The 15373-nt window shown below is 45.8% G+C and overlaps 1 protein-coding gene across 1 annotated transcript in view; it reads right to left on the reverse strand.

Annotated features, from left to right (window-relative positions):
• Positions 1-15373, reverse strand: part of LOC139647968 (disintegrin and metalloproteinase domain-containing protein 12) — a 62893-nt gene that overhangs the window by 14556 nt on the left and 32964 nt on the right. Inside the window, exons 5-11 of the mRNA XM_071523990.1 lie at positions 14460-14536; positions 12974-13172; positions 8907-8972; positions 8177-8248; positions 6405-6574; positions 6181-6265; positions 3825-3973 (exon numbers count right to left, since the gene is read on the reverse strand). Of these exons, the coding sequence (XP_071380091.1) occupies positions 3825-3973; positions 6181-6265; positions 6405-6574; positions 8177-8248; positions 8907-8972; positions 12974-13172; positions 14460-14536 (818 nt within the window). The remainder of the gene's footprint in view (positions 1-3824; positions 3974-6180; positions 6266-6404; positions 6575-8176; positions 8249-8906; positions 8973-12973; positions 13173-14459; positions 14537-15373) is intronic.

The raw sequence follows: 15373 nt of genomic DNA on the forward strand, positions 1-15373 counted from the left end.
CATCATGGGTGAATAGGTTAATCTAGCTCTACTTCATCACTGTCAAAATTTTGCATGACCAACACATGAAGTTCATGTTCATGTATTTAGATTATTAAAATCTGCAACAAGGATTATCTTAATTTATCTTCCTGGTTGCATGCAGGCTCTTGCCCTGGTTGCTTATGATTTTGCTGCTGATCATATGACTTTTATCAGTAACACAAACCTTATACACCAGTTTCACCAGGGATGTAGAATATTCTCAGACCAAAGAACCATCTGATTATCACACACAGAATTCCCATAGAGTACAAAGAACTGTCCTTTCACCCACATTTCGGTGTGCCAGGACTCTTCCCCGAGTTGTAAGACTAGCCTGACTGTCCATGTGGTTCAGATCACAGAGAACACAGGAACCCGTCCAGCACAACCAGTATATGTCACATCCTCTCAGCCATAAAACACTGATCAGGCCTATTAAAACACATAACACACTACGGATCAGATCTGCCTGCCTTTCCAAGGACACATCTGCCAAAAAACTTTCCAAGGTCCTTGAGAACAATCTTGAGAAAATAGGAATTGCACAAAAGCTGATTGTGACAGTATCTTTACTCAACACATCTGTTATCACAGTTTTATTGCATTTTGGAAGAATCTGATCTCCTGACATCAGTGCGGATGAACGTAAATGCAAACCTGACCATGGCAACTTATATTTCATACTTGCTTTAGTAATTCAAAACCGCAATCAATTCACCACACATTTAATAACACGTTTACAGCTTCATTTGTTGCTGTAGAGGCTGAGCTCTGGGTGATCACATTAGGTGATATGATCTGTTGTAGCTTTTGGTGCCTGGCAGTCTGGCCTACACTGTAGATACTGAAGAGCCTTTTCCTATTGATTTCCCTGTGGACCCAATTAAATAAGGCGTGCTGGGGAGTGCCTGCTCTGGTAACAGGGCACGGGTCACATTTCCATGGCATGTCTCGGACTCCGATTCACTTTCTGTGACACGTGATGATTTTATGACAGCGGAGATGTATGAATGGATGTCTGACGGTGATCTGGTGCGGCGGTCATCATCTCGCTCAGGGCCTGACCCGTGGGGGAATGAACCCCAATGCTAAGCTCTAATAAGGCATCCCAGAGTCAGTCTGTCCATCAGCAGCTCAGTTTGTGCGAGTGAGTTAGTAGGTGAGCGAGTGAGCGTGTGTGCATGCGTGTGTATGTGTACTCCTGCATCTTTGGAGGAGCACATCAGCAGCTCATTTGGAGTGTGTGTGTTCCTGTGTGTTCTGAGGAGATATAATCTCTAAGGATGAGAGACACCAGCCTGTTCTCATTTAGAGGTAATGGGGGGATAGAGGGATGGATGGAGAGGGGGACGCTACAATTGGCCGTGACCAATGTGAGCAGGAAACAAGCAGCGCTCTATGCAGATGTGCAGCTGGCTGCCTGGCACCGGGACAGCTTGCAGTTTTACTGCTCTCCTCCCTCCCGGCATGATAATGATGAACTGGATCTCATTATCTCATCCTCTCCATTCCTGGAGCCACAGCAGGGCCAGGAGAGCTTGATGGGTATCTGTATGACTATCTGTCTGTGCATATCAATGACAATGAAGAAATTACTCTGCGTGATTATAGTGAAATATCAATCAAAACAAAAGGTTCCTCACGCTGACTGACTGTAGGAGAGCTGTGCCTGTACTTTCAGTCCCGCTGTGCTGTATTTGAATGCAGGGGCTGGTAGGGTAATCAGTGGGGCTTTTGTACCAAACTCATTTGAGTCCTGGCCTTGTGAAGAGGCATTCTGCATAATCACATTGCGCTTTGAACAGAGCTGGTCGTCTGCCTGGAAAAACATGGCAGTCGACGCTATAAACAAATAATTGTAGCTGCAGGCTGATGAATAGCATTCAGGTGATTACAGTAGAGCTCATGTGTGTGGCCACATGGCCTTTTAAAGCATGGAACTGTGAGGGGCTGAGCTGGACCCATGGGAGCCTGTGCACCGCCTCAGGCTAAGTGTATGGCGCTGACCTGGAATTAACTGAGGAAACAGAGAGAAGGAATATAGAGTTCCTAAACATCCTTATTTAAAGACATTGCTTCCTTAATCCTGGATTAATGGGCAGAGCAGCAAAGCGAAGCAATAAGGAGGTGTAGAGGGATTCTTTTAAAAACGAAGGCTAGATCATTCCTTTCTTCAACTGGAATGGAAAAACAGAGCAGGCAGTCTCTGTGGAGTGTAGAACAAAATGAGGAAGAATTCATGTCTATTCCCTTTTTTTTTCACAAGTCTACGTTTGGTACAAAGCACATTTTTCACATTTGGAAAAATTCTCCACTGCTATGACTTGATTCAGATATTTCAAGGCCGAGGTGATAAGCTCTCGCGACATTGCACTGCATAATAGACGGTATTCAGGGGTAGTTAACTATTTATCTGGTGCTGCCAAGAGAATTCCCAACATTAAAGTTGCATGTATGTCAAAGAATAGCATCACTCTAGCTGGCTGTGAGCAAAGGAGAGAGGAGGGAGAGAGACAGGCAGGCAGAGAAAGACGAAGAGACAAAAATATTTTATTTCTCTTTCAACAGATACTTCTCGCTCTTTTTCTCTCTTGCTCTTGTTGCCCTTTTTGGACAGGCTCTTGACCAAGGATACCCTCTATCAGTGTTAAATATAAGTCTACATCTTACTGCTGTGTTGTTTTATGAGTCTATAACCGGGAATAGTGTTACGCTGTTTCTCATGGGTCTGGTCCAAGCCAAACACACAGGGATGTTTCCAGCATAAACACCACAGTCTGAGGCTCCCCCAGACCGCTGGATCTTGGCTGGGAGTGATACCCAATATTTCTACCCAGGACATCCTTGCCCCTCTGCTCAGCCTACAACCTGATGTTAGCGATGTCAATCCACAGCAAGGAATTATATAATAGTCGCACCACTGTGTTTATATGTTATTAGATGCAATAAGGTTTTGTAGGCTTAGTTTTTGTTATCACACAAAGTATATTGCAATTTTTACAAGTGTGATATCTAAACGGGCAATAACTCACTCAGGCAGTTGCTTTAAATGCTGATGACTTAGACTAGCCAACTCCACAGACTGTAGGAGCACAGTAATGTTCTGCATCCCATATACGCAATATATGCTTTCTGCAAAAGTGCCAGTGGTTCAATCAGTCTGCAGATCAGCTACTCAGATTAGGGTCAGAAATGAGTGCAACTACACTGTGTGTGCCATGTGCTGCCGCTGAACATGTAAACCACTGGTGTCCCGTTCAGAATGAGTCATATGGCTGCGGGACATCAGCACAGCTGTCGGCTCTGCCACAAACTCAATGGTCCAACGGTTCAATGGCATCATTTGCTCACTGCTCAACTGACAATAAATTAGCAATGGATAGCATGTGAGCTAACGTTTACTTATGATTGCAATCGGGGCTTTTTGAGTGACATTCACTGAATTTGCAAAGACAGTAAATTGACGCAACGTTAATGACGGCTTGACAATATGTTAATGCATTTCGGCTGGTTTTTGGAGATAGACATCATTTGTAAAGCCGAACCAAGTGGGCCTCTCTGGAGTGCAATGAAGCAGTGAATGGTAACTTATATCCCGAGGGTGACAAAGGCCAACTAGCTGAAATACAACTCTTGCAATCTTAGATACTGCAGCATGGAAGACGGCTGTCAAGAATGAAGACACTGTTCATACTCCACACTGCATTGATTCAGCCATCTTGACTATATACTGTCACGATGGACAGATGCACGCTGAATTGATCATTTGAGAACCTTCACAGTATTGGGTTATGACTCACCCGGTGGAGGGGGTCATGATGCAGCCGCCACGATCCACCGTCACCCTGCAGCCACACCCCCTTTCCGGCGTGTCGTGGTTCATCCCAAAGTTGTGTCCGAGCTCGTGGGCCAAGGTGACTGCAGCTCCCAGGGGGTTATCTGAATGGTCCTGAAAATGACCGGTCATACAGTGTGAGACAAAAATCTCATCCAGTAAGCGCTAATAAAAATATATTTTTTTACTGCCATTCACCACAGCAGAGTTAAATCTAGTTCCTCTTTAGGTTATTAATCTATTATCTCCAACATATCTGGACATGATGCTGCAAAGAATCTTCCATAATGAAATGTATTCCACTTACATTTCTGTTGCAGCAAATAATAACTAATTAAAAACATGCATATATGATTACGTACTCTATGAGGAAAATAACAAATAATAAAAAATTTAAAGCTAGCCAGACTATTGTTCCCCACAGGACCCACTGGAGAAACATTACTCAAAACAACTGTGTAATTGCATATTGCCAAGATTAAACAAAACAACATTGTTGGATCTGTGCTTAACAGAGCATTTCCCCTGTTCGACGTTGTGGCACTGAAATTAGAAATGAAACGGCAGACTGTGGTTCTGTCACCTTGAGCTTGCGTGGCAGACTTTGACAGAAGCAGATGTGCCGCTCTACTCCTCACACACACAGATATGAACTTCCTCAGAGAGAAAACTGCCTTCCTTGCACAAATAGGACATAAAAGAGTGAGAAACTGCCAAAAGACAGCTTGACAATCACACAGTTAATCAGGAAGACATCGACAAAGACCAACAGAAGTTCTGCACGACCAGACAGACATATGATAGGACTTGCAGCGTGCAGAGGAAGGTACGCTGACACGCAGAGTGAAAGCTGCTAGCCTAGGTGCTGAGATTTCCTGCAAGGTGTGTAAAACACGAACGCATGAAAGGCCAGATAAATAATGTAGTGGCGGTAGCTATCGGCTCTTCATGGATGCACTGTTGTGCGCCAGAGCGCGCAGCCACTGGAGTCTTCAGCCGCCGTACATTATTCAGCAGCGCTGTCTAAGTCAGGCTCGGACTGATGAACTGCTCAGCTGGGGGCTTTTGAATGCAACGGTCACCAGCTGTCAACACTTGCCGGGATCCAGCTGCACAGCCTGGATTTATGCAAAAACCTCTAATTCCATTTCTTGGAATACACAGACACCTTCGGCGACTGCTCAGCTCGTGAGGCTGAACTGCTCAAGAGGGCACCACGAGCCACGTTGTGTTTATTCTCTGAATGTAACATGTTCAATATTGGCAAATGGAGATACCAGATGGTCTCAGAATGGATGTTAACGATTTATCTACCTAAAAGAAAATAACATCGAGAACCGCAGGGGAAGTGGGCTAATGAGTTCAAAGGGGTTCTGTAAATGAAGGGATCAACTGAGACAACAGGGACATGATCTCCCCAGCAGAAGAGCCTGTGGCGGGACGCAAATCCTTCATGTCTCTGACCTGATGTATATGTGCATGTAGGGCTCTGTCATAATGAGCATGTCCCCACTTTACCATCTGGGAAGACAAGAGCTAAGAACCATCTGGGGACTGGCTGTAAACCATGAGCACCAGCCAGCCAGGCCCCAAGAAAAATACAGCCACTCAGAGAGAGAGAGAGAGAGAGTATAAAATAATAGCATGACTTGCGCTAATGCAACATGACTTGTGCACAGCGTATAGGGTTCCAGTGCTGTAATAGGTGATCATTTACAACATGGCCCTGCGTTTTCGTTCAAGCTGCGATATACGTCCTCATACTCACTCGTTGGTTGCACCTCGTTAAAACGCGAAGGTTTCCACTCGTGTAATCGATACGCGCTCTGATTTATCAGCGAAAAGAGGAGGGCGCACGTACCGGACTAACCTATTGAGCTGACACGGCCTTCCTGGAAACAGACTCACTAATGTGTGCACGCTGAAGTAAATAAGAGTTAATATCAACTCTGGAATCCTCAGCTCAACCCCTACAGGAGAGACTCAGGGGAGAAACATGAGAGCATTATGTCAGACGAGAGGGAGTGTGCCAAGAGCGCAGCAAAGAGGGAGGTGGAGAACAAGGGGAAGAGAGGAGGACAGGAGGAGGAAGGAGAGGGAGAGGATAAAGTAGGTCAATTAAAGCCACATTTCACAGGATCTTCAATAAACTGGGTGAGCGATACTGAGTGTCTTGTCTCCTTTCTGGAAGACTTTGACACCCAAGGCAATATTTCTTTTCTCTCTGCTCTCCCCTACTTCAGTATAGATTAAAGGTGTGTGTGTGTGTGCGCGTGTGTGTGTGTGTGTAAGTACATTCTGTAGCACCTAGGTGTACTTACCATGACAATGCCCCCCGACTGCTCTGCTGTGCACATGCTCATGATGGGGGCCATGCCAATGGTGGTGCCCTGGAAGTAGACCCCACTAGGGGGGCGGGACAACAATGGTCAGCGTCAAGGAGAAGGTTAGCACCAACCACTGATAATTCAACATTCAATTGATAATATTAAATATTACATGGGTCTGCTATGCTAACGCTGCAGTACATGCTGTACAGATCTACCTGACCAGCTGGGCGTTGTCGTGAGGCTTCTGAGGCAGGAGCTTGACCTTCCTCCAGTCCAGGAACTCGTGCAGGGTGGTGAAGGGGTCCTGGGTGACGGGACACTTGTCCACATCGCTCCACACCTCCAGGCCCACCAGGGCCACACGGATGTTCAGGGCCCTGTAGAACTGATGTTGGAGAGGAAGGGAGATTGGAGATAGAGAGGGAGGGAGAGATAGACAGAGAGAGACAGAGTGTGTGTGGACTCAAGTCACATGACTTGGATTCAAGTCAGACTCGAGTCACAAATTTGATGACTTTAGACTCAACTTGACAAAATCTAAAAAGACTTGCAACTCGACTTGGACTTTAACACCAATGACTCGTGACTTCACTTGGACTTGAGCCTTTTGACTTGAAAAGACTTGATACCTTCCCCCAAACCCAAAGATTAAAAAGTATGTTATTTAAAAAGTGTGCCACGAATCAATTAATTTCCCTTCATTTCCTGAAACAACTAACGTTAACGCTATTCATGCCCAAGTCGACACTTCATTTCCCAGATCCACTTTGTTTGAACCAATCTGACAGCATCCAATCAAGTTGCAGGAGAGAAACATGAAGAACTAACGTTATGTTACTGAGCACCAGTTGGAAAAAATGATACCAAAGATAATTTTGTTCACGTACAAAACCTACGCGGTGGTCAACCAAAAACGAATTGCAGTATGCAAAACATGCAGGTCGAAAATTACAGACGGAGATGCAACAACTTCCAACTTCGTTCGACATTTGAAGCTGCACAAAGAACGGCAAGTCGAGGCTAATATATTAACGTAGTTAGTGAGCCAATGCTTAGCTAACGTTATAGCTATCCGTTGCGTCCGTAACACAGGCTCCGTGTCGGCCATTGTACAGCAATGATCTGTTTAAACAGACGAGAGTGTTGCGGGTTCCCTCCCTGACTCGTACTTTGATGTTCACCCAAAACGAGATGACAAATCGGCTTCTAAATTAGATGGCCACGCGCCGCAATCTGCTAACGTTACAGCAGCAAAATCGCAAGGTAACGTAAGGTTAACGTTACTCCCTTCACTGAAAATGAATGATTTCCTCTGTTGTCAAAATGGCATTAAATTTGGTGAAGAGCACACTATGACTTGTTTAGGACTTGAAACTCAAAATTTAGGACTTGGGACTTGACTTGGGACTTGTCAGTCTTGACTTGGGACTTGACTCAGGACTTGCCTGTCTTGACTTGGGACTTGACTCAGGACTTGCCTGTCTTGACATGGGACTTGACTCGGGACTTACTTGTGACTTGCAAAACAATGACTTGGTCCCACCTCTGGAGAGAGAGAGGGTAAGAGACCTGTGATTTGGGATTTTAGCGGTTGGGACATTATGCCATGTGGCTACTAATGCTGTACTTGTATTCCCCACTCTCTCTCCCCTATCTTTATTCTCCACTGTACACTACCTAATAAAGCACAAATGCTATAACCCTGACAAGAGGCCCTGAACGAATTCTTAAACACTCATCATCAAGCTTACGACTTCTCATGCGAATAAATCATCTGTGTCTTCTGTTTTCATAAAACCTCCATCCATAGCACATTACATTATGGTAGCATCTTCACAACATTTCTCAGCAGTGTTATGGAATTGATCATCCATTCATAATCCAATCAGCTTCTATTCGCAGGTCGGTTAATTCTTAACAGGCTTGATGTGACCTCTAATAAATCACATTCCCATACCGCACTCCCCTCTATTGATTTGATTGTTACCTTGTCCACGTAATTGGCGATCTCAGCCAGGCGCTGCTTGACCTTCTCCATGTCCTTGCCTTGTTTCTGGAACTGAACAACACAACCAGATAGAATAAAACGGGAGGAGAGAGAAAGAGGTAATCCGTGCTCTTGAATGTTTATCATCATCAAAGGCTTCGGGACATATTAACATTGTATCGGCTCTAGAAATTTCTTCAAAGAGTAGAGGGTGTCCTGGAGCGACGGTACAATCGCTGTCATGTTAATTCCGTTGCCGCTTCTGCTGCAGCTGCTATCATCAAAGAGCTCCTCAGTGGAGCTTAGGCTGAAGAGATAACCTCAACCACCTTGTCTTTCTACCCAGCACTTATTCCCCCTCTGCTATAGCATGTGACATTGACCTATATATCTGGTGTCAGCGAGGGGCACTTTCTTCTCTCAGCCCTCTTTAAGGTCTTAAGTCTGAGGTCTTATGCAGAGCCGACATGGAAAAGGTCTCATCTGTGAGTCAATTGGTCAAACCCTGGATCCAGAGGGATGCAGCTGGGGGCGCCGCCACCAGCGAGCGAAACGGATGAGCGAGTAGACACATCAGAGGCCGTAACAAGGCGGCGGCGGGGTCATCTTATCTGTGTCTCCAGGGGGACGGAGGGGCGAGTTGTGCGAGTGACCTCTGATCCTCGTTCCACTGGGAACCGGCGGCAAAGTGGGGAGGAAAGAGGTCGCGGGACTGCTGACCTCTGCTTACCTCTCTGTTGTCAGCCACGATGATCAGCTCCACGTACTTGGTGGTAGTCTGGGCATGTCGTTTATGCTGCAGGAGGGGATGAGAGGAGTGAGAGGGAGAGGGAGAGGGAGAGGGAGAGGGAGAGGGAGAGGGAGAGGGAGAGGGAGAGGGAGAGGGAGAGGGAGAGGAGGCAGGCCACAGAGTGCGGGCAGGTGTGAAGGAGGAAAGGGAGATGATACAGAGGGAAGGGAGGGAAAAAGTGACAAAGAGGAGTAAATGAGAGGGGTGGAGAAAGAGACAAAGTGATAAACCAAGAGAGATAGAAGAGGCAAGAGGCCGCCAGGCAAGAGAGAGGAGGAGCGGAGGAGAGAGAGAGAGAGAGAGAAAGAGAGAGAGAGAGAAAGAAGGACATCAGGAGGACACACTTTACCACGGCTTTCTGGGAAAGGGCAGCCTAAATTTAGCAGGTGGGCACTCAATATGGCTTTACACCTGAACCACACACTCCACGCAAGAGGCAGCAGAAATGAGCAGCAGCGCCAGACAAGCTGCCAGGCTTCCCGTCCGACCCAATAAGATTAGCCAAGGTTACACGGACCTCCGATAGCACTCCACAGGAACCAGCTTATTAACTAATAAATCACTGCTTTTGGACACTGCCGCCTGCACCGTTGGCAGCATTGTAACACGGTAAAAAACACTCGCGCCCCCTCCTTTTTCTCCTCAATAACAAAAGAGTATCTGACATCCCCCGAGCTCATGCCAGGCATTGATTTATGTGACGGCTTCACGGTGTCTTTAACAGCACACTTAAGACGGTGGGGGATAGGTTAGTGAGAGTATGGAGATGAGATCGATTTGGGGCCCGTCCAGACCCAGAGGAATATGGCCCCCCCGGCAGCGGAGCAGATGCCGCTCTCGTGCAGCATGTGGGCAGCAAGTCCGGTTGGAAAACACTTCCACAGCATGTCAAGCCAGTGGTGTGTTTCACCTGCACAGACACACACACATTCTCTCTCTACACACACACACTCTCAGACCTTACGTTATCCTGCTGGCTAAGTGTTCTGCCTTCACACCATGGGCCCCTTTCAACCTGAGCCTCTTTATCCTTGCTAGCCTGGCAGCCTGGATCCTCTCTGCTCTTATCTGCCTCCTCCATAGATAAGCCAGGACAGGCAACTGTGCTCTAAATGCACCCCGTGGTGATTACTGAGTCACTAGGAGGCCACTGGAGAGGATACACACACTCTGTGTTCAATCAACTCAGGGAAGAGCATCCCTATTCTTTAAAAGAATCGCCCTCGAGTGAGCTGTGGCAATGATTTCCATAGAGAGAAAGCTGAGAGCAAAACAAAATGAAGTGAAAATTACTTTTTTTTTCCCATTTTAGCTAATTTTCCATGTACTTCATATTGTACACCTTTTTAAAAATACAAAATATACAAAATAAAAAAAAATTACAAAATATTTACTTTCTTGTATTTACAGAAAAGGAATCAATTCAGCTACTCCTGGAGGCTGATGGATGCTCTTCAAAAAACTTTAACTGATGCAATAAAAATCAATGCATTTTGGAAACATGCCTTCATCATTCATCATTTATTCCTTTTATAGTTATTTCCAGTTCATGCACACCTTGGTTTAAAGATGAAGTTGCGACAGTTCTTCTTCTTGTATTTATAAAATCAAAACCACATTACTTGTCCTGGAAAACGGCATATTTTTTATTGGTTGGCACATCGCATATCAGTGGGTGTACATAAAAAAATTCAACCATCTCCGGCATTCAGTTTCAACCAGAACTGGGTGACATGTTGTGGTGCCACGTCGAGACAGTCACACACAGCCCCTGTCAAGCGGCCATCCTATCTCCGTCCTGCTCTCCATTTGACTCCCATCATCCAGAGGCAAAGTCTGCCAACACGCCTCTTTATCTGCAGACCCTCTAGCAGGGCACATCTCAGCTTATCAAGGCGGCAGCAGCACACTTCAGCGCCCTCGTGGAACATGCTGAGGTGAGCGTGCTTGCGTGCCACCGAGTGCAAGCAAATCACACTCGTGTTTTTTACTCTCCCTTTTTGGCGGTGCACCTTCGCATCGCTCATGACAAGCCCATTTGCTCCCCCTTTAACAAGTGACAACTCACATTTTTGAAAACGCCCCTCACTATCTTATCCTTTATCGCTTTTATTTTATCACCTCTGGGCCAATCGTGTTTGAACACCTTCTTTATACACTGCCTCTCTTTCTTCACATTTTCCCCCCCAGCTCCGACATCTCTTAGATAGTGGTAGGAGGGGCAGGGACACGGGATCTTAATTGAATGAAAGGAGGCAATGTCATCAGATAAAAAAGGCAATGAGTGGCATAGAAAATAAATCTCTTACCCAGGAGAATTAAACCATATTTTTCACACTGGTATAAATCATCAGCCTGAGCCTCTCTCTCCTTCTTCCGTTGTCTTGTTCCCACTCTTTCTGTCAGGCGGGCCCTGCTGCATTGTACTGTTGTCAGGGTGTGCGAGCTCACGCTGAATCATTGCGGCCCTCTTAACACTAATCCATTTCACATATCCCAGACATCACCATTCAACAAAGACAATGGCTGCCATCTTAACCCAGCTCTACCCTTATCAATAGGAATCAAACAGATGCTTTAAAACGGTGATAAAACATGAGAGAAACCTTATTACCGCATGAATAAAAATGAAAACTATTAAAGTCCCCATGAAATGGACTCCCATTACTTCCCGAAAAGACAGTATCTTTCATGGTGACCTCATGCTTCACTAGTAGGCATAAATATGAATTTCTAACCAATAAAACCATCAGATTTTTTAACAATCCCGCTCCTCCGCACCCCTCCGCACCCCTCCCATCAAATAAAACTGCCTTTCTCTCCTGGACTCATATTCTATTGGTTTAGACTTTTGAACGATCCCTCCCTGCATTATGTCCCGCCCCAACATCCTGTTTCAACAGGAAATGCATCAAATCCAGGAAGTAAAGATGCCATGTCATGGGGTCTTTAAATGTGAAGGGATAGGCTCTTAGCTGACACAGCCATACATGTGTTCTGCCTCACTTGCAATCTCAATATCCCCTGAATCATGATGAAATAATCGTCAAAAAATTTTCACTTTTAAGTATATGCGTCCCTCACATGTGTGTTGCATTACAGTGAATCAGCCTCGCTCGCCCTCCTTGTGAGTCCTCCAAGCTCTGTATCATCTCCTGCACCGCCCTATCTCTGCGTCTCTTTGTATTGAGCTGATAAATCAGGCGTGTTCGTCCACTCCTGCCATCCCTCACCAGTCAGATAGAGATCAGTGGAGTCTGTGTTTTCCACTTATCAGCAGTCATCATCTTTAAAGGCCTATTCGCTCTGTGGATAGCGGCTCCCCAGGGCCACGCACCCTCTTTAATGATTTATCCCCATACTCAGCGGGATAGCGAGGGGCTGCATAGAGAGGGAGGGGTGTGTGTAGGGGGTGGGGTGGGGTTTCAAGAAAGTAATGTGTTTAACTCTGGATGGAGAGGTCCTGCTAATGGCATGATGAACGGGCACTTAAAAGCCAAGGTAGTTGTCGCTGGGGTTTATGAACCCCCCACTCCATACACTCCAGATCACTGCTGGATATGCTTAGATCAGATGGAGGAATGATTCAATAAGTAGTGGCTTGTTTAAAATACACTGGGCCACTTACCACTATCTACATTGCAAATGATTTCTGTAAAGAGGGTTAAGGTGAGCAATCTGTCTTCTCCGATCAGATATCTGCCCCATATTGCCACACCATACTGAAGGTATACAGCTAAAAGGACAAAGTTGCTGCCATTTTCAAGATCAACAAAAAAGTGCAACAAAAACGTTCCTAAGAAAACTCTCTAATTGCTCATACTTTCATAATTGTCTTCACATTATTTTCAGAAGACAAAACATAAACTTTGGTGCTTTATTAGTTCAAAAAAGAATTTGTTCACATGTACAGATAAAAGTAGATAATTTTCCTGCACTGCATGTTATTACTATACACTATACGCTTTTAACTGGAGGTAAAAGACATAGAATTTAACGATCCTTACCCTTGTGCTGAAAGTCCTGAACGGGCTGCTGTCTGCCTGGTTCAGGCTGTGCTCAGTGGGATGGGATATGTTGAAATCATGGCCACAGGTGCCAGGAGCAAGGTTGAGGTGTTCGGCTCTGTAGATCCAGTGAGTCCCATTGGTGCGATCAGCAGAGGGTTCCAGTACATAGGATCTGTCATCAAGAGAGATGAACCCCCTGGGAAGAGAGGAATAGGTGCATGGAAAGATGTTGCTGAGGTTACTCAGAGGTTAGATGACACGCCGCGTCATACATGGGTTCATATCACTTTCAGTCTTATCAAGGCAGGGAGATTTATTTTTGCAAAATGCAAATGTTGAAAATCATTTCCCCTGAAAATGATCTTGCATCCAACCTATAAAGAAACTAGTGAGAGTGAAGCTTCAATTTACATTTTAATTTGGCTGAATTGAAAGTGAGCTGAACCAAATCTTGATGTATGTTGACATCATAATATTACAAGAAAAGGTGATACATAATTAGATGAGATAGAGCACTGGTCAGTAGATGTCATGTTTTGTATGAAAGGTGGCTTCCACTTGGATTAGCACTTGAATGAGTCTGTTTTTGAAGAAGCACTGTTGAGGATGGGAACAAATCAAGTGGCAGACTTTCATCTTCATGAGCAGCGTTCACTCAGTCGCTCAGTTGATGTGGCTCCTGTTTCTCTTCGTTAACGCTTCTCGTGTTTTAAAAGTGGCCTCTGTGATTTAAAGTGACATCCTCACGCATCGGGTTTGGCCAAACTCAGAGATTCTAGCAAACTCACACAACATTCACAACCACATGAACTCACATGAAACCCCCCAAAGCCTGCGTGCTGCCAACCCAAACCCAGAGCAATTTGTCTCGGTGTGTTAGGCCAAGCAACGTAGCTCTTGTCAAATGAGTTCTCCGCATCTGTCTTTCTGGAGACAGGTTGCAGAAGAACTCAAATAAATAAATAAATAAAATAAGACCAAGGTCAAGCATAAGGGCTTCACAATCAGCCGAATCGCTCCTTGGAGGCCGGTTTTTGGCCGCTTTGTGAAAACATTCCTGGTGTTGTCCGGTGATATTACCGCAATCATTACTCCTGCTTGACATCTGCAAACAGCTCTTTTCCAACACCAACCCTCCTCACTGTATGTCAGGTTTGCTGCTTTTCATCTGTATATACAGTATGTCATGTTGCCTTATGAACGCAGGGAAATCCATTATTTATTGAGTTACATCTACATGCCATTACTGCATTCGTTCTCCCAAACCACAACAGTAGGAGCTGTTAAAGAACCAGAGGCCGGGCTGTGCCATGTAACTAGGATGCCTTTGCTTTGGGCTATGCAACTGCTTCGGTAGATGATCGCTGATGCATGCAGATGCATTAGACCAGGGGTAATACGTCATGACTAACATGAAAGCGAGGATGATGAGTTAACTCCCCCCAGCCTGAGCCCAGTGGCCCTGCCAGGCAGAAACACTCACCTAAGCCCAGCGCAGGTACTGAGGCTGACATCCGAGCTGGCACGACCCTCCACCTCACCGTGGTAGTAGCAGTTCACCTGAGGGGATACAAACAGAAAAGGATTCTGGATTTAAAAATCAAGACAGGAAGGACTGGGACCAGTGTGGAGAAAAAAACAGTTTAAACAAATTTCAACAACACCAGTCTTGGCTGATAACTGTGAAGTATGAGCAAATTAACTCTTGGGGAATAGCCTTTGGCGGGGTTAGCAGCGGCCATTCCCACTCGTCACCACAGGCTAATGAAGGCTGAAATCTGTGTGGAGTTTCAGATTTCCCAGCGCAATCTATGGCTGCTGATGTGTTCCCAGGTACCCCGCTCTCACGGACCACCTGCCAAGCTGCAGCGGGGAGTAAAGAAGGTGAGTTAAGCCCCCTGTTTGTTGAACCAGGCCTGGAAGTGAGAGGGCGGGGAGGAAGTGTCTGGTTTAGAGTGAAAACAGCCCTTCTGCCACAGCTAGAAAGCCCCGCTCAGGTGGGGTCTGACCGACGGCCCCTCCGCCACCCTGCTCTGCAAAACACGGAAATGTGAGTTTTCCACCCCGCTTTCACTGCCTCTAAATATAGAGCGGAGGCAGTAAATTTCAATGGCTGGGCCCCTCCAAGGTGGCTAACCTCCGCCGGGTGCTGATTCTGCATGTTCAGCGTCTGAATGGGTTTCTGGTGTTACACAGGATCCTTGCCTCGTCTTGCATCACAGTACTTACTCTGCCATGATATCCCAATTAACATTTTCCCCCCTTTCTGACATGTGCTAGTTCAAATAGCATTGATAAATAGTGCCTTTCTCTCTTTTCCCTCAAACCAAACAAAGTCGTCGTCTTCAGAGGATATTTGAGAAATGGGGCCGAATCCTTGAAAGCTTCAGTCTATTT

This window comes from Centroberyx affinis, unplaced genomic scaffold, assembly GCF_046629955.1.
Source record: "Centroberyx affinis isolate AG114_WGS23_722 - 3 ecotype Tasmania unplaced genomic scaffold, CSIRO-AGI_Caff_v1 ptg001131l_1, whole genome shotgun sequence".
In the NCBI taxonomy this organism is placed as follows: domain Eukaryota; kingdom Metazoa; phylum Chordata; class Actinopteri; order Beryciformes; family Berycidae; genus Centroberyx; species Centroberyx affinis.